The sequence below is a fragment of the Palaemon carinicauda genome, unplaced genomic scaffold (assembly GCF_036898095.1).
Source record: "Palaemon carinicauda isolate YSFRI2023 unplaced genomic scaffold, ASM3689809v2 scaffold148, whole genome shotgun sequence".
Classification (NCBI taxonomy): Eukaryota; Metazoa; Arthropoda; class Malacostraca; order Decapoda; family Palaemonidae; genus Palaemon; species Palaemon carinicauda.
Window position 1 is genome coordinate 76617 of NW_027169014.1, and position 21154 is coordinate 97770.

At 34.0% G+C, this 21154-nt stretch overlaps 1 protein-coding gene across 1 annotated transcript in view; it reads right to left on the minus strand.

Moving 5' to 3' along the window:
* The window catches only part of LOC137635611 (sucrase-isomaltase, intestinal-like), a 66362-nt gene extending 45729 nt beyond the window's left edge, over positions 1 to 20633 (minus strand). The window contains exons 1-4 of the mRNA XM_068368080.1: positions 20513 to 20633; positions 13357 to 13499; positions 6199 to 6303; positions 2727 to 2878 (exon numbers count right to left, since the gene is read on the minus strand). Of these exons, the coding sequence (XP_068224181.1) occupies positions 2727 to 2878; positions 6199 to 6303; positions 13357 to 13499; positions 20513 to 20618 (506 nt within the window). The 5' untranslated portion in view covers positions 20619 to 20633. The remainder of the gene's footprint in view (positions 1 to 2726; positions 2879 to 6198; positions 6304 to 13356; positions 13500 to 20512) is intronic.
* Between the last annotated feature and the right edge of the window lie 521 nt (positions 20634 to 21154).

Consider the following 21154-nt stretch of genomic DNA (forward strand, 5'->3'; position numbering starts at 1 on the left):
CCGAGGAAGTGCACCTATCACATCCTTCCTGCGCGGCGAGTTCCAGGGTTTAGCCACGCCCACCACCTCTGCCTTATCCCCCAACACTATCTGTTTGGTTACTCGCCGCTAAGTAAGGGTGTGGGAGGGTGGGACTTCTTCGGCGCGGCGAGTTCCAGGGTTTAGCCACGCCCACCACCTCTGCCATATCCCTACACTATTTGTTTGGTTACTCGCCGCTAAGTAAGGGTACGGGAGGGTGGCACTTCTTCGGAGTGAAGCGTGGCGGGGATTCCTGTGTCCCACTGTATATATATACATTAACATTAATATCATATGTTTTATGTGAACATATAAATACTGAGAGATGGATAGATAGATAGACTGAGGGAGAATTACAAGGACTCACAAGGAGTTACAAGGATTTTGGATGCCTCAAAGACTTTTTAATCCATCTAAAAAGACTTCACTTGCTCTTTGTTAAAGATATTTACTTTAAACATTTAGAGAGTTCTTATGATCTTGTCTAACTTATTCTTGAACTCGTTTACCGTGTTACTGTATACTACATCGTCTGGAAATCTATTCCAAGTATTAGAGAGAGAGAGAGAGAGAGAGAGAGAGAGAGAGAGAGAGAGAGAGAGAGAGAGAGAGAGTATTACTGTTTACTACATCCGCTGGAAGTCTATTCCAAGTGTTTGCCATTTCGTATGTAAAGAAATTTCCACACTTGGAGAGAGAGAGAGAGAGAGAGAGAGAGAGAGAGAGAGAGAGAGAGAGAGTCTTCCAAGTTTAAGCATTTAGAGTTATTACGATCTTGCCTAACATATTCTCGAACTCGTTTACCGTGTTACTGTTTACTACATCCGCTGAGAGAGAGAGAAAGAGAGAGAGAGAGAGAGAGAGAGAGAGAGAGAGAGAGAGAGAGAGAGAGAGAGAGAGAGAGAGAGAGAGAGAGAGTCTTCCACACGCACTTACACAGAAATAGAAAGTATCCTCGTAGCTCTGAAAGACTTTTTTTCGCACGACAATTGAATACGAAGCAGAAGGAAATTTTTCGCCGAGTATGTAAGGCAAGACGAGAGAAACGTCAGGAAAGTTTAAACGAAGATTGTACTTCCACTGAATGAGGAATGAGAGACGAAAAGAGAGTTTGCCCTGCTCGGATATCCCTATTTCGAAGTGTTAAAGTTTTGGAACTTTCTACCTGATGATGTGTTCCCTTAACTATTGGTTCGAGTGTAAAGTTAAATGTCTCTTTTCAATTCCTGGAAGGTTATTACTTTAGAGAGGAATTACTTATGGAATGACTGTCTAGAAAAGACAAATTTTTACGTAGAAAAGTATTACTTAAAAAATAATACTCAGCTGAGGAGATAATTACTTTAAAAAAAATAACTCTTCTTACTTTGAACATAGCAATAAACTTGTAAAGTATCAGCTTAGAAGAAAAGAATTACTTTATAGACGAATATTTACTTAGAAAAGAATTACTTTATTGACGAATATTTACTTAGAAAAGAATTACTTTATTGACGAATATTTACTTAGAAAAGAATTACTTTATAGACGAATATTTACTTAGAAAAGAATTACTTTATAGACGAATATTTACTTAGAAAAGAATTACTTTATTGACGAATATTTACTTAGAAAAGAATTACTTTATAGACGAATATTTACTTAGAAAAGAATTACTTTATAGACGAATATTTACTTAGAAAAGAATTACTTTATAGACGAATATTTACTTAGAAAAGAATTACTTTATTGACGAATATTTACTTAGAAAAGAATTACTTTATTGACGAATATTTACTTAGAAAAGAATTACTTTATAGACGAATATTTACTTAGAAAAGAATTACTTTATAGACGAATATTTACTTAGAAAAGAATTACTTTATTGACGAATATTTACTTAGAAAAGAATTACTTTATAGACGAATATTTACTTAGAAAAGAATTACTCAAAAAATAACATTAATAAGGAGTTAATTACTTAATAAATAACGATCTTAGAAAATAATCACTTTGAAAATAACAATAAACATTGTAAATAATAATTAAACTAGAGTGGTACTCAGTAGAGCACAGACATCCGCCATGGCTGCTCTTCTCTCGACCTTTTGCTCGACCTTGACCTTGACCTTCGACCTTAACATGTATTAATTGACATGGACTTTCATACACTCAAATATGAACCATGTTTGAAGTCTCTGTGATAACGATGTCCAAACTTATGGCTGATTACGTGAATTGGATACTTTGCTTGACCTTTGACCTTAACCATTGACCTTGACCTACCGAAATTTAATCTTTTCCAGCTTTTTACATAACAGTTAATCCCTGCAAGTTTCATTACTCTACGATTAAAATTGTGGCAAGGAAGCTGTTCACAAACAAACACTCACACACACACACACAATCACACACACACAGTCACACAAACACACAAAACAGGGGGTAAAACCTAACCTCCTTCCAACTTCGTTGACGGGGTTAAATATGAGAAGTTTCATTAGTAAACTATTAAAATTGTGGCCAGGAAGCTGTTCACAAACTCTCTCTCTCTCTCTCTCTCTCTCTCTCTCTCTCTCTCTCTCTCTCTCTCTCTCTCTCTCTCTCTCTCTCTCTCTCTCTCTCTCTCTCACAAACAGGGTGTAAAACATAACCTCCTTCCAACTTCATTGGCGGAGATAAAAGAAAACAAAACATTTCGCTTGGGAACCATCCCACCAACTCACAGCAAATTTCCATTGGACTTCCTGGAGACGCTGAACTCCAGAGGTTGACCTTCTTCAGAGACTGCTACGGAGTACAGTCGAGTAATATCAGGTGCCTCGGGTAAATTGACAGGTACAGGGACTTCGTACCTGGCGTGGTCTGCGTCGTAGATCTATAGGTACAGTAATGAGTCGAGTTTTTAGAAATTATAGTAGATTTTGCACAAGCAACAATACAGGAGTTACAAAAGCTGACTTTGTGTTTTAAGAGAGAATTAAAATGGTATTATTATTATTATTATCATTATTATTATTATTATTATTATTAGTAGTAGTAGTAGTAGTAGTAGTAGTAGTAGTATTACTATAATAATAAAAAGAGTAATTATTAATATTATCATTATTATTATTATTATTATTATTATAATAGTAATTATTAATATTATTATTATTATTATTATTATTATAATAATAATAATAATAATAATAATAATAATAATAATAATAATAATAATAATAACAATAATAATAAGAGTAATTATTAATATTATCATTATTATTATTATTATTATCATTATTATTATTATCATTATTATTATTATTATAATAGTAATTATTAATATTATTATTATTATAATAATAATAATAATAATAATAATAATAATAATAATAATTATTATTATTATTATTATTATTATTATTATTATTATTATTATTATTATTATCATTATTAACTAGGCTATAACCCTAATTGGAAAAGCCGGATGCTATAAGCCCAAAGGCTCCAACAGGAAAAAATAGCCCAGTGAGGAAATGGAACAATGCAACAAATCAGCTACAAGAGAAGTAATGAATACTTAGAATAAGATATAAAAACAGTAACAGCATTAAAATAGATCTTTCATATATAAAATATAAAAACTTAAAAAAACAATAAGTGTTTCTATAATTAGAGCATACAGAAATTTCACCAAAAACATAAAATCTGGATTATTGTGAAATTTTGTTTGATCTCGCTAAATTCAAATATATTCGACCCTGTACATATATATATATATATATATATATATATATATATATATATATATATATATATATATATGGATAAATATCAACACAACATCGTGTTCAAATAGAAAATAAATTTCTACCTCATACTTGGGATCGAACGCTAGCCCCTTCTAATGAAAGGCCAGGTCGAAACCAACCTCTCGTGGCATGGTTGGTTTCGACCTGGCCTTTCATTAGAAGGGGCTAGCGTTCGATCCCAAGTATGAGGTATAAATATATATATATATATATATATATATATATATATATATATATATATATATATATATATATATGTGTGTGTGTGTGTGTGTGTGTGTGTGTGTGTGTGTGTGTGTGTGTGTGTGGCTTTAGCCTTCTGGATGCCTTATAGAAATTATTGAGGGTGTCCAAGTAAACATCTGTCAGGGAGGTTTAGCCTTATAGAAATACTGTAAACATTATAGAGGCTATCTGACGAAGGAACAACTAGTGATTTGAGCATATTGGAAAAGTTTTAAACGCTAGAGAGTTATGGTGTCCTTTGACTGGCCAGACAGTACTACATTGCACCCTTCTCTCTGGCTACGGTTAATGTTTCCTTTGCCTACGCATACACAGAATAGTCTGCCCTATTCCTTACAGATTCTCCTCTGTCCTCATACACCTGACAACACTGACATTACCAAACAGTTTTTCTTCATCCAAGAGGTTAACTACTGCACTCTAATTAACGTTATAGAGACTGAGTAAAGATCTGGCTGGCCTTTTAGCCTTGTAGAAGTATTGTAAACCTTGTACAGGCTGTGCTCTAAGTGTAAGTAGTTTAAAATGTATGTACAAGAAAAGTACACTAAGTGTAAGTAGTTTAAAATGTATGTACAAGAAAAGTACACTAAGTATAAGTAGTTTAAAATGTATGTACAAGAAAAGTACACTAAGTGTAAGTAGTTTAAAAATGTATGTACAGGAAAAGTACACTAAGTGTAAGTAGTTTAAAAATGTATATACAAGAAAAGTGCACTAAGTGTAAGTAGTTTAAAAATGTATGTACAAGAAAAGTGCACTAAGTGTAAGTAGTTTAAAAATGTATGTACAAGAAAAGTACACTAAGTGTAAGTAGTTTAGAAATGTATATACAAGACAAATGTAAAGTGGAAGAAATGTTTTATGATAACAAACCAGAATCAGTTTTTATGTACAGAGTTATAATTAACTGTTTCAGATTAAATTGATAGAAAAAGACACGAAGGAGCAAGTGTATAATGTAAGGTGCGTGAAGGAGAGATAGAAGACATTAGCCATTTCTTACTTTACTGGCAATACCATAGCAAAAAGAGAAAAAAAAATAAAATTGCAGCATCCATATGTAGAGAAAAAGAAGATAATAATGGGAAATGTTTTTATTTAAGGTAGAAGGAACTGAAAAAATAAATGAATATATATATATATATATATATATATATATATATATATATATATATATATATATATATATATATATATATATATATATATATATATATATATAAAGTGTATATATATATATATATATATATATATATATATATATATATATATATATATATATATATATATATATACTGTATATATACATATATAATAAATGTGGGAAAATGAAAAAAAAATAAAAGAAATATAAACAAAACTATGGAGGTGCCGATGAAGAGACATAACCAGAACAGAATTACGGAAAAAGATAGAAGAAACTATTGAAGAAAAGGTGTAAAAAAAAATTATGCTTATAGAAGGTAATGGCCCACAGCCTTATATCAGAGAAATGAATATGGATAAGGCATTCCTTATAATGAAGGCAAGGTTAAACATGCTCAAACTTAAAGCAAATTTCTGAAGAAAATACAGAATTTGTGTGTGAAATGTGCAAGGAAGAAGATTATACAGAACATTTATTTAAGTTAAAGGTTATTATAATAGGTTCCCAAAACTGATAAAAAGGGAATTATCTTAACTAACTTAAAGGTAGAATTGGATAAAATTAAAATTTAAGATTTTCATTGAGACTTGTTTGTGGTAACAGAAAAAGAAGCTTTGCATCTTTTCGATAATTCCTAGAGTGCCCGCAAACTTATTTTACGGAACAGGATCCCCGCGCCATCTATTGACAACCGGCCCAACTAAAATTCCTAGAAAAACTCTAAATACGTATCATTAATATTTATTGATTTTCAGTATTAAGTGATAAAATACTTTATGCATTGATTTTTATCATTATTATTCAGCAGTAGTGATAAACGTAATTCATATTAATAGCTCTTTTCATCTCGAGCTAGATGCCATTTGTTGCCAACTTGCAAGATTTTGATGCGTCTAGACATTTGTCAAAGGAATTAATGACTTTTAGAAACCTTTAATTTGCAGATATATTTCATGTATAATATCATATGATAAACTCATAATTCTTTATAAATCCTTTTTTCCTAACCTTGATCTGGAGATGATATTCCTCATGATGTATAACTTCGAAAACCAGTTTTTCAACATCGCCTCCAAACATCGTTATTTGATCATTTGCCTTCACGAGGTCGACCTGAAAATAAAACATTCGAAAATAAAAATATTGAATGAATCCATCGATTTAATTATCATTTATTATTATGATAACGAAAAGAGCATTACTTCGTTCTTATGAACGAAACCGAGATGTTTTTAAATATAAAAATGAAGTGCAGAACATATTTAGCAATACCTATAACAACACAACTTTTATCATTATTGGACTTCTCATATCCAGAAAAGCAACTATAATAATTTCATACCACCACAAGATGAAGAAAACATCAAAGAATAAAAAAAAATAACTCCAGCACTTTTATATTAAATATTTTTATCTGTTTGACGTCAAGCCAGCTTCTCAAAGAATGCGCCAAGAAGAAGAAGAGTTTGTTTACTCGGGTACGAAGTTTATAAAGGAGTAAAAGTTCAGTGACTTTCGCCAGAGTCCTTTAAAGTATAAAATTAATTTCCATTTTCCTCCCCAAAAAAATGTGTTATATCTGCTTAGGAAAGAAATCTGGAATTCGAGACAGTGCTGCTATTAATTGGTAAGTCACAGGTTATATTTTAGTAATCGTAGACCGTATTCTTATCACGTAGTTTCTAATTTTTTGTAGTGTTTTCTACATAAACCAAATGGCTGTAATCTACATATCTACATTTACGAAGATAGTAGAGAATATTTTTTTTCTGATATCCTTAAGCCTAACAATTATTAAAATGCCATATTAACGTAGTTAGAATAATTTTATTCAGAACATTTAAAAAATGTAAGCATATTCTCTGATTTAGCAAAACCCTACAAACCTTGACTCATGTATGTGATTGTACGAGTGTGAAAGTTAAATTTCCTAACTTATTTTTATAAGATACAAAGAAAGCAGCTTTGTGTGAATATAGCCTTATTATGATGAGTTGATGTGAATCCTAAAGACCGAGTATTTCCAGGAATCAGGTATTTAAAACGAAATCGAGTTTTAGAGGTACACCCATCTAACCAGACTCAAATAATTGTATCCTTACTTTCCGGAGGGTAGGTCGACCCCCATATCTCAAAATTAACTTTGTAATTAAATTTGGAGCCTTTGTAGTTAGTTGGGATGGACCAGATGTGAATTTTCAAAAGTTCTAAAGGGAAGCAAACAAAAACACCAACTAACCTAAGGTTACCAACCTAACCTAGCGTAGGAGCCATCTGTTTACCTACCAAGGCAGGGTAGCTGCAATAACCCCCCCCCCCCCCGTAAACTGCCGTATCCCTAGCTTACTGTAAGACTTAAGTCATAACCTCGTCTTTGCTTTACAATCTTATTCCCTGCTGGCAGGTTAACACTAAGGCCAGGAGCACACTAGCGACGCTGTGGCGCCACAAAGCCACAGCATCGTGTGGCGGGGATGTGGTCTCCCATAGGTTTCCATTGTTTTCAAAGCCACGCCACGCCTTTGGCGGGGATGAGCGACAGAGAGGCACAGTCGCTTGCCACAATCGCTAGTTTGCGCGGCAAAACTTGAAAACAATGGAAACCTATGGGAGACCACATCCTCGCCACACGATGCTGTGGCTTTGTGGCGCCACAGAGTCCCTGCCTAATTCATATTTTGTATATCATAAAATTAGCTTACTGATAATCCTGTATGTCTAAACCAACTACATACACCCTGTAAATAATTTTATTGGTAGAAATAAGATTGTGTGAATAAAAGTATCTAGTCTAATCTTCCCAAATCCTAACCTGATATGCTGTTTACTTAACTTGACCAGATTTTTCTTTTTTTCTGTAAAAGTGGGATATTTCATATAAAAAAATTGTATATATATATATATATATATATATATATATATATATATATATATATATATATATATATATATATATATATATATATATATATACAAATAATTTTTTTTGTATGAAATATCCCACTTTTACAAAAAAAAAAAAAAAATCTAGTCACATTAAGTAAACAGCATATCAGGTTAGGATTTGGGAAGATTAAGCTAGATACCTTTATTCACACAATCTTATTTCTACCAATGAAATTATTTACGGGTGTGTGTAGTTGGCTTGGACAGCCTGGATTAATATTAAGCTAGTTTTATGATATACAAAATATTACGATTTAGTGTTACCCTGTATATTTACTACCATCGTACCTTCGGTGACTTACTCTTCTTTATTCTGCTGACATCAGCAGCTACAAAGGGCTGCACTTTGTACACTTTAGAGTTTGTGATATTTCTTTAATTCACTTCATTGAGTATTATAGCAGTCGGAGAAGACGATAGAAGTTACCAGATAGTGAAATGGCAAAATTAAAAAAATTATAAGTATTATTCTACTAGAATGGGGACAGTTTTGTTTTTGCTGTACTTCCTAACGCTGTAGAAATTTATACTGCGTGATGCACACTTTCATTTTGCAACCAACTCTTACAGTGTAGCATAAAGTTTTTACTGAGCAGCCTACATTTTTAAAAAAAGAGGCTGCTCTTTTATATTGTAATGCCAAGCATTACAAAATAGCCTATACAGTACAATACAATATACACATTTGCAGTAAAATCTTTCGGAAAAATTCCTCTACATTAAAATTTGTCAAGGTTCAGGCTTATGCATTTTGTTGTTTTTGTATCTGGGTATCAGGCCTTCCATGAGCAATGAAAACAATTATTTTTTTATTATTTACTCTAGGTAGTCCATAGCCAAGGCCACCATACCGCCAAACCCCTTACCTATTTAAGCGGCCGCGATCTACGAGTACGATGCTCCGTCAAATAAATACCATTTAATCTCTTACTGTTTTTTGCTCCTCCATGACTTATTTTGTCACAAATTAATATTTTCTCATTGCTCCACTGCTCCGGAAAGTAGTAAATGTTGTAAGGGCACGACATCCGCATATGCGAGTATTTTGGCGTTCTATAAGAAATATAGGAGTGCTTATTGTACATTATACAAAGTCGCTGAAGTCGGAACTAGCTGGTTGTATCCAAGGGACTGACAACTTTTTTTTTTTTTTTTTTTTTTTTTTTTTTTTTTTTGCTGATGGGACGGAAAGGCACACTACAAAGAAGACTGAATTGTGCATTGGGACGGTACTTAAATTGCTATTATAATGAGTATATAGACACATGTACGTTTAGATCATTCAAGAAACTTCCACGTTCAATTGCAACCTATCTTCAGCATGAATGATGTGTTCAGCGCCAAAAGAACGTATCCTTGCCATTGTTAGTTTATTTCCGTTCAAAATAATACCGCATTTCACCAATACTGTACAACGCTCATACAATGGCTGGAAAAATCACCGAATAGTCCTTTCTTAAATCAGAAGTTCTTTAAAGGTTAGAGTAAAGAGTATAATTGTAAACTTTTTTTTTAGTTTTTCATGGTATCAAATGAATCACTCGCTTAAAAAGGACGTACGAGGTCTCTCTCGAGGTATAACGTATGTTGCCATCTTTACTTCTAGGCTGTTAAGAACGAGCAATGCTGCATCAAGCTCTATGTTCCCATCACCCAGCGTGAATTTTTAGTTATTGTCTTCTGATTGGATAAACAAATGCCCTCCTGCAATTGCCCGGGTCAAGTCGGGTCTCAATGGGTCGTTTCAAATTACCCGTGATTGGCTATTAATTTGGGGATCCACCGCTATCGATAGAAACGTCATCTTGTGCTAGTGATCGAAGCGTTACCCACAGTGCATTCTATGATCTACGGGAGCGAAGAAATGGTGTCAAGGGAATGAGCTGTGCCGATTGACATAACTTTAGGGTAATTTTGACGATTTTCAAAAAAATTTTAATCTTTCTGGGGATTATTATTATTATTATTATTATTATTATTATTATTATTATTTTTATTGTTATTATTATTATTATTCTTAATGTTAAAATGTAGCTCTTATTTGGTGTAAAGAGAAGAGACATAACTTGGAAGGGAGCCTAGGTAAAGTTAGGGAGTTCAATTTATGACTGTTCAGCAGTTCAAGCTGAAATCACTGCTCTGTCCCTATTCTCTTGCACTCTCCTAACTTTGTTCAGGCACCTATTCATGTTTTCTTTCCACACACATCTCCGTATCCAGTTTATTTGAGGCTCAAATTTAATCGGATATAGATATATTACGCAGATTGTAGGTGATTTAACAAATTAATTTTATGCAATTAAGCTGCGTAATACTTACAGGACCCTTTCTGTTTAGTGTGTTGGTACCCACTCCATCATCTGTTGAAGTCACAGATTCACCTCCAGGTAACTAAGGGAAAGTTTACTCATATTGACCTCGGAGGGATTTGCCCGCTAATGTTGATCGTGCATCAAAAAAGGAAGAAATCTATTTGCTCTTCTTCGGAGGAGTATGTTTTATTGGGTAGTGAGTTCTTGGTAAGCTAGACTTTTCAAGGCACGGCTTAAAGAACGATCGCTATAAATGTTGGAAGTCATCGAAACTTACTTCTGCCTCTTTTTTTTCATTTACCCGATACTTTTGTTCTTTTATTTTACTTTGCTTCAAACCTGCATACTTCTTTCGCTTGTGGTGATCCCTTGCATTTATTTGATGTCATCTCTTACCCTCCATTGGTTTTCTCCAAGTTTGGGCCTTACTCCGGATAGCTAGGTTGGTAGCGTCGCGGGCTTCTGTTTCAGAGGTCCCGTGTTCGCGTCTCTGCCAGGACGCGGATAGTGTGAGACCTTCTCCCGGGGGGTACTTCCCAGGGTGGTACCTGGGGGGGGGGGGGAGGTTAGAGCGGTCTAGTGATAGTCCCTGCTGGCTTATGGTCGCCCGAGCAGAATGATGTAGATCGTCTGAGTGGAAACCTAAAACCCGCAACTTTAACTTTTTATACCCAGTTCAATGCTTCAGCATATGATCCCATATTTCTTCCTGCTCAAGGTCTTAACCATCACATGCGTGTTGCTTACTACACCAGGGTTTGAGATAATGGCTGCTGCTCGGGTATTAACCTCTCTTACTACAGTTCCCAGAAGTAACGGTAAAAAAATGTGCTGTATATTCTGACATGTTATATGATGTTACTTGACACGTTGCGTGATGTGAGTAAAAAGTGTTTGGCCTTGTTGTTGGGGATTAGATTCCATATATAACTTTGGATACAGTAGCGTTACATTTTATTTTTTAAGGTAATGTTAATTACTCATGTTATGTAGATATATTGGATGCCCTTATGCACAGTAGACTAGAGAGTTCTAGCATAGGCACAATAAATAACTAGCTTCTACTACGGGTAATGACACATACCAATCCTACCCATTCGATAGGTGATCAGGCAGCACCTTCCTTACAGGTACCAGCCACTTGTATGCCAGTTGTTGAATGGGTACCCACGAACCATGATATCCTTACCTTTAAGGTACCAGGTGCTTTTACACATATTAGGCCGTTGAGTAGGTGCCCATGAAATGTAAAGCACCTTCCTTACAGGTACCAGCCATTTGTATGCCAGTTGTTGAATGGGAACCTACGAACCATGATGTCCTTACCTTTAAGGTACCAGGTGCTTTTACGCATATTAGGCCGTCAAATTCTCAAATGTTAGTTCCGGTATCTCCTGAAATTGTTTTTTTTTTAAGACAATAACGTCTTTTACATCTGTTACGGCGCCAGTTGATATGATCTCTTTTATGCCAATTTTAAAATCAGTCCCTTCTCTTGTAACTAATCCCACCTAGAGAAAGGATCATCTTATTTTTTATTTCATGAGTTTTTTTACAGTAACGATTTAACAGTAAATGAACAGATAAACACTGTGAACGAACAAGGTAAAACGATAGTGGAGGTCCTGTAGAGAGTGGGGTTCCCCTGCTGTATGGGACTGGAAAAGCAGCCATCAAAGTAAAGTAAAGTAAGTAATCATGCACCTGCTTCTTAGTGCTCGGATGCCCAGACTTCAAAGAAGTTAGGCACTGTCATCATGTCTAACTATTCTAGGCAGCTATTGCCATTGATCTGGAAGCAAGATTTAGGAGAACACCATACCCATGTGTTATAAGATAGGAAATACAGACGAATATAACTTAAATAGAACTAAATGGCTTTTTCAGCCCAAGCACTGAGACATATGGCCAAGTTTCCATATATCCTTAGCTATATACAAATAGCTATGTAAATTAGAAGATTTATGACATTGCGATGTCGTACTTCATGCTAAGAGTTAACAATTCTCGTAATGGCAATTATGGTTAATTTTCCCTTTGCCTACACATACACCTAATAGTCTGGCCTATGCTTTACATATTCTCCTCTGACTTCATACACCTGACAACGCTGAGATTACCAAACAATTTTTCTTCTCTCAAGGGGTTAACTACTGCACTGTAATCGTTCAGTGGCTACTTTCCTCTTGGTGAGGGTAGAAGGGACTCTTTAGCTATGGTAAGCAGCTCTTCTAGGAGAAGGACACTCCGAAATCAAACCATTGTTCTCTAGTCTTGGGTAGTGCCATAACCTCTGTACCATGGTCTTCCACTGCCTTGGGTTAGAGTTCGCTTGCTTTAGGGTACACTCGGGCACACTGTTCTCTCTTGTTTCTCCTCCTGTTGTTTTGTTAACGTTTTTATAGTTTATATAGGAAATATTTATTTTAATATTGTTGCTGTTCTTAAAACAATTTTTTCCTTGTTTCCTTTCCTCGCTGGGCTGTTTTCCCTGTTGGAGCCCCTGGGCTTATAGCATCCTGCTTTTCCAACTAGGGTTGCAGCCTAGCAAATAATAATAATAATAATGAATGGAAAGAGGTGTTTAATAATTATTTCTTGAAGCTCTCATCATAACTTGTAAGAAGCCCTTTTAATCTTCAGATGTAGCTTACGGGTTGTAGTATTCTATGGTAACATCCTTGCCTAGTGTTTGCCAGACCGGAGTTCGAATCCCTCTCATACTCGTTAGTTCCTCTGGTCGCTGCATCCTCACCATCCTTGTGAGCTAAAGATGTGGGGTTTTGGGATGCCTATAGATCTACCTGCTAAGTCATTAACAGCCATTATCTGGCCCTCCCTGGTCCTAGCTTGGATGGAGAGGGGCCTTGGGCACTGATCATATAAACATATTCCTTAAGGATCTTACCTTGAAGCCTCTTTCTGTTAGGATAGGCTTTCCAGTAACCAAGTAGCTGCCTTCGCTGGCATCTACCATGTGGCATCTACCTTCCGTCCACTGGCAGGCGCTGTATCGGGCACATTCTTCTTCTGAAAGCACATCTTGGCCCTCTGCAAGGTAAAGAAGGTTGTCGTGAACGCGTCTGAAGATATTAAGGATATTTTAATTATGGATTTTAAATATTAAACTTAGCCGGTGAATATATATATAGCTTTAATTATATATATTCACCGGGTAAGTATATTCAAAAATTTATTTCAAATTGAAAATATCATTTTTAAATATTAAACTTAGCCAGTGAATATATATATAGCTTTAATTATATATATTCACCGGGTAAGTATATTCAAAAATTTATTTCAAATTGAAAATATCATTTTTAAATATTAAACTTAGCCGGTGAATATATATAATTAACGCTATATATATATTCACCGGGTAAGTATATTCAAAAATTTATTTCAAATTGAAAATATCATTTTTAAATATTAAACTTAGCCGGTGAATATATATAATTAACGCTATATATATATTCACCGGGTAAGTATATTCAAAAATTTATTTTAAATTGAAAATATCATTTTATTGCTGTATTTGAAATTTTTAAAAAATTATTTTGATTATTCATATTTTTGTATGTGTTTAAAGGTTTCTCTGTAGTATACTTATAGATGACACAAAGAAATAAAAAGTTTTTTGACTTCATATTTTTTATGTTTATAGGTTTCTCTGTAGTATACTTATAGATGACACAGAAAGAATTTTTATTTTATTTTTTGGTGCCAAACTTCACTTTTACCTAGAGATGACACTGAGGAAAATAATAAAATGACACTGAGGGTGACACAGATAATTTTTTTTTTATTTGGTGTCAAGCTTCCTTTTTACCTAGAGATGACACTGAGGAAAATAATAAAATGACACTGAGGGTGACACAAAGATTTTTTTTTATTTGGTGCCAAGCTTCTCTTTTACCTAGAGAGGACACTGAGGAAAATAATGAAATGACACTGAGGATGACACAAAGAATTTTTTTTTATTGGGTCCAAGATTCCCTTTTACCCAGAGATGACACTGAGGAAAATACTAAAATGACACTGAGGAAAATAGTAGGTATTTAGCACCAATAGATGACACAAAATGTACTACTAGATAATGTCGACAAGAATTGTTAAGTTGAAAATGCTTTAATAAGCAAAAATTAATTTGAATTTCCTTCTTTAATTTTTATATTAAATCCTTTGATGTTTTTTTAATTTGAAAATTCTTATATATCAGGTCCTTTGATATTTTTGGAATCTGAATTTTTTTTTTGGTTGGCCCGAAATAATAATTTGAATAATAACACTGAATCTATGAAGACTTAAAAATCTCAATTGATTTGAAAATCAAGATGGCGAAACTCCTCGTATTCAAAACGATAAAGCATTTTAAGAATTTAATTGTAAAACTTAATTATGAAAATTTACAAAAAAAAAAAAAATTTATTTTAGTAATTTTCTACAAAATCAATTTTTTATTTTTTTTCTTATAATATTTACAGATGTTTATAAACTTGAAATTTTTTTCACCAAGTAGTTAAAAATTTGTTCGTATGTGTAAATTCACAGTATGTCATTTTATATCTTAGTGGCTGTTGGTCCTATGTCATTCTGTATCTTAACTGCGACCCACCATAGTCATCTGACAACCATGTACACAATTCATGCATTTAGGGCTTTGCCGTTCAGGTATTGCCTCCTCCGTAGGGGAGTTAAGGCGTATGCGAAGCTGTTACTAGTCAGGGCCACTCATACTAGGTTGGTTTGCTGTGAGCGATCATATACAAGTCTAACGCCAAACCCCAGATATGTCAGAGGCCTTTGTCCTGCGGTGAAATAGAAACGGCTATATTTTTAATTGTTGCTGTATATATATATATATATATATATATATATATATATATATATATATATATATATATATATATATATATATATATATACATATATACTGTATATATATATATATATATATATATATATATATATATTATATATATATATATATATATATATATATATATATATATATATATATATATATATATATATATATATATATATATATATATATATATATACAGTATATATGTATATATATATATATATATATATATATATATATATTTATATATATATATATATATATATATATTATATATATATAATTATATATACATGTATATATATATATTGATATAGCCAGACATACAGTAAACACAACATCAAAACACCCACTTTCCACCAACGACAGTAAACGCAAGTCACCAAAGACCAGCATTTGCCAAAACCGCTCCCCCAGCCCCCTTCTTCCAGCACGAGGAAGATAGATTCACAAGGCTGACTAGGATTCGAAATAGGATTCGAAAGATATTTTATGATACGTCTCTGAGGGGTCCCTGGATGGCGGAATTGCAGATTCTTTTGTTTACAAAGTGGTGGGGGGGGGGGGTCGGCTTGGCTTTGAGGGGTGGGGGGGGATGATTGGTCTTTTGATTTTATTCTTTTGTTTGTGTGGTTTTTCACTTGGCTTCGATGTGAGGCTCGATCAAAGCTTGGTTTGTTTGACTTTTGGATTGTTTGTGGGGATAAAGGAGAAGAATCAAAGATAGGTTTGGGCTTTGTGTATGTTGAACTGTTATTATTATTATTATTATTATTATTATTATTATTATTATTACTGCTACTGCTACTTGCTAAGCTACAACCCTAGTTGGAAAAGCAGGATGCTATAAGCCCAAGGGCTCCAACAGGGAAAATAGCTCAGTGAGGAAAGGAAATAGGTATTTAAACTACAAGAGAAGCCTATTATTATTATTATTATTATTATTATTATTATTATTATTATTATTATTATTATTATTATTATTACTTGCTAAGCTGCAATCCTAGTTGGAAAAGCAGGATGCTATAAGCCCAAGGGCTCCAACAGGGAAAATAGCTCAGTGAGGAAAGGAAATAGGTATTTAAACTACAAGAGAAGCCTATTATTATTATTATTATTATTATTATTACTTGCTAAGCTGCAATCCTAGTTGGAAAAGCAGGATGCTATAAGACCAAGGGCTATAACAGGGAAAATAGCCCAGTGAGGAAAGGAAATAAAATAAACTACAAGAGAAGATTATTATTATTATTATTATTATTATTATTATTATTATTATTATTATTATTAGCTACAACCCTATTTGGAAAAGCAGGATGCTAGAAGACCAAGGGCTCCAACAGGGAAAATAGCTCAGTGAGGAAAGGAAATAGGTATTTAAACTACAAGAGAAGCCTATTATTATTATTATTATTATTATTACTTGCTAAGCTGCAATCCTAGTTGGAAAAGCAGGATGCTATAAGACCAAGGGCTATAACAGGGAAAATAGCCCAGTGAGGAAAGGAAATAAAATAAACTACAAGAGAAGATTATTATTATTATTATTATTATTATTATTATTATTATTATTATTATTAGCTACAACCCTATTTGGAAAAGCAGGATGCTAGAAGACCAAGGGCTCCAACAGGGAAAAATAGCCCAGTGAGGAAAGGAAATAAGTAAATGAACTATAAGAGAAGGTTATTATTATTATTATTATTATTAGCTACAACCCTATTTGGAAAAGCAGGATGTTATAAGACCAAGGGCTCCAACAGGGAAAATAGCCCAGTGAGGAAAGGAAATAAGTAAAGGAACTACAAGAGAAGATTATTATTATTATTATTATTATTATTATTATTACTTGCTGAGCTACAACTCTAGTTTGAAAAGCAGGATGCTATAAGACCAAGGGCTCCTACAGGGAAAAATAGCCAGTGAGGAAAGGAATAAGGAAATAAACTCCAAGAAAAGACTATTATTATTATAATTATTATTATTATTATTATTACTACTACTACTACTACTACTACTACTACTACTACTACTTGCAAAGCCACAACCCCAGTTGGAAAAGCAGGATGCTATAAGCCCAAGGGCTCCAACAGGGAAAAATAGCTCAGTGAGGGAAGGAAATAAGTATATAAACTACGAGGAGATTACTGCTACTACTACTACTACTACTACTACTACTTGCTAAGCTACAACCCTAGTTGGAAAAGCAGGATTCTATAAGACCAAGGGCTCCAACAGGGAAAAATAGCCCTGTAAGGAAAGGAAATAAGTACGTAATCTACAAGAGAAGTAATGAACAATATAGAATATTTTAAGTACAGTAATAACATTAAAACAATTCTTTCATGTATATACTATCTTCTTCTTTGCATCTTTTCCCACTTTTAAGTGGGGTCGATGTTTCTGACCATTTAATGTATATACTATAAAAAAATCCTTAAAGAGGCAAGAGGAAGAGAAATAAGATGGAAAAAAATATGGGAAAATAGGGTTGCATTTATATGTGTATACCCTTTCTGAGTGGGGATACCTTAACATGATGAAAGGGTTTGTGTATCGCCATGCTAAGCAAAGCTGTACTAGTCAGGGCCTCTATACTAGGTTGGTTTGCAGTGAGTGACCAGATTATAGTCTCCCACCATCACAAATCTGCTATTGGTGATCGTGGTGATGAAAACTAGGCGAAACCCAGACATGAATAAAGACATATCTGAGACCTTCGTCCTGCAGTTGAGTAGAATCGGCTGCATTTTTTTGTTGTAATTATATGTATGTACATATATATGTATATATGTATATATATATATATATATATATATATATATATATATATATATATATATATATATATATATATATATATTTGCATGTAGTTTTTGTAATAGTAGTCCTAAGATTACTCTGGTCGTTAATAATGGCTCTAAGATTACTAGAGTCGTTAATAATGGCACTAAGATTACTAGATTCCTAATAATGTTCCTACTTGAAAAGGCGGGTACTCGTCCTTGATTAAAATCCTGAACATCATGGACCACACCTAGGCCACAATTGAAATCCAATGACACCCCTATCGTGGTCATAATCTTGACACTAGGGCATATCATGACCCACCCCCCTCCCCCAATTTAGGAAATGACCACACCTGTTGTGGTGCTAATATGATTCGCTGCTTGAGGTCAGGACCCCCTCCCCCTCCACACACACGCACACACACGTACGTTTTTATGAATGATTTGGGTAGCATGACAACAGTGAACTCCTTGTCTTGGAATGTGACCTGAGGGCAGTGTTGCTAGATTTGGGAATTTATCCCTAGATATGGGGATTTTGGGTGTCTGGTGGGGATATTCTCTACAAATGTTTATGAAGAAAAAACAGAGATGAGTAAACCTTTATATTGCTGCAGTTAGTTCACATGCGCTTATATGAAGTATAGTGAGTAATTTCTCCATTAGTAAAGCCTACATTATCAGAAGAGAATATATTTGTAGAGTGGAAATGGGGATTTTTCTTTTGTTTTGGGGATTTTTTATCATGAGTTTTGGGGATTTTTAGACTAACCCATCTGGCAACACTGCCTGAGGGTGTGTTTGACTTTGTCTGGGGAACAACGTAAACAAACTCTGGTGCTGTGTCTGTGTGTCTGTGTGTGTACTTATGTTTAGTGTTGCGTAAACAGGTAAATATGTGTTTGCTGGCTGGTATTTTTGTTATTGCTTTTCTCCTGATTCTTTTTTTTTTATAATTTCGTTTATTCATTTATTTAGCTGTTTGTTTGTCTGCTAGCAGGATGACTTCAAAACTGCTTGCCAGATTTTCACCAAATTTCAATAACTTTTAGGTATTATTCTCCGGATCAAGAACTCGATTACTGTTGTTGTTGTTGTTGTTATTATACAGTAGATTCATTCACGGTCAACATATGAAATAGGACAAACTTGGTCCGTAGACTTGAGTGAAAATTTTGAAATTCTTCATTGTCGGAGGTCTACCTTTTTTTCTGATGCTATTAAAAACTTCCTCCTCGGGAATTCATAAGATATAAAAATTATAATTGCCATAGTTTATAACAACTGCATATTTCAAATTTCTTCTCTTATTGTAATTCTCCTAAATCTCTCTTTAAATTCTCTTTGTGAACAGATTAAGAAATCTCTCTCATCACATTAAATATTATTTTGCATATCTGATGAGCTTATATTACCATGTGGTTATATTTGACACTGAATAACATCTGTTAGATATAGATATTAGATCCCTAAGGGACTGCTAAACCGTATTCTCTCTCTCTCTCTCTCTCTCTCTCTCTCTCTCTCTCTCTCTCTCAAAGGGTTACTCAGTAGATATACTAAGATAGTTCTCTCTCTCTCTCTCTCTCTCTCACAAAAGGGTTACTCAGTAGATATACTAAGATTGTTCTCTCTCTCTCTTTCTCTCTCTCTCTCTCTCTCTCTCTCTCTCTCTCTCAAAAGGGTTACTCAGTAGATATACTAAGATTGTTCTCTCTCTCTCTTTCTCTCTCTCTCTCTCTCTCTCTCTCTCTCTCAAAAGGGTTACTCAGTAGATATACTAAGATATTCTCTCTCTCTCTCTCTCTCTCTCTCTCTCTCTCTCTCTCTCTTAAGGGTTGCTCAGTAGATATACTAGGAATATTCTCTCTCTCTCTCTCTCTCTCTCTCTCTCTCTCTCACACAAAAGGGTTACTCAGTAGATATACTAAGATGTTCTCTCTCTCTCTCTCTCTCTCTCTCTCTCTCTAAAGGGTTACCCAGTAGATATAAGATGTTCTCTCTCTCTCTCTCTCTCTCTCTCTCTCTCTCTCAAAAGGGTTAGCCTACTCACTAGATATACTAAGATTGTTCTCTCTCTCTCTCTCTCTCTCTCTCTCTCTCTCTCTCTCTCTAAAGGGTTACCCAGTAGATATACTAAGATGTTCTCTCTCTCTCTCTCTCTCTCTCTCTCTCTAAAAGGTTACTCAGTAGATTTATTAAGATTGTTCTCTCTCTCTCTCTCTCTCTCTCTCTCTCTCTCTCTCTCAAAAAGTATACTCAGTAGATAATACTAAGCCAACTTCATTTCCTTCCTTGATAATACATATTCTTCTACCAATTCCTTAAAAATCCCCATCTCTCTCTATCCCCAAGAATAGAATCTATCTTTCCAACGCCAATACGACTATCAATCAATCAATTCTCACCTGGGAATGGACATTCAATCGCCAGTAGATCAGTGAGTTGAGCACTTGCCAACGCCAAGAAGTTAATCAAGGCCAACACGTGAATCAACGTCTCCTTGGTCGACATCCTCACGTGCCCGATGTTCGTCTCCGAATGACGTGAACCAGGCAAGTCACCTGGGTTTTATATGCGATGCTTATAATGCCAATAAGTGTTGGCTATAATACTCCAACAACAACAACAATCTTATGGGGATAGGGTGGGAAAATATGGCAAGGAGAAGTCTGGTTTTTTTGGTTGCTAAGGTGGTCTTCAATTTCTTCTTTTGGGTAGATGTGTCGTCACTTGACTTGGTTTGCGAAAGCCTTTTGCTGTTTGTTCGTATGTTCAGAAGTGGATGTGATACTTCCAAGACGTCGGGGGAATATTAACTTTGTATTTTGCTAAAGATTGGTGCACTTGACAGTTTATTATCTGTCCTTTTCTATTATTTTTCATCTTTTCTTTTATTATTATTATTATTATTATTATTATTATTATTATTATTATTATTATTATTATTATTATTATTATTATTATAGCATCTTGATTTTCCAATTAGGGTTGTAGCTTGGGTAGAAATAATAATAATAATAATAATAATAATAATAATAATAATAATA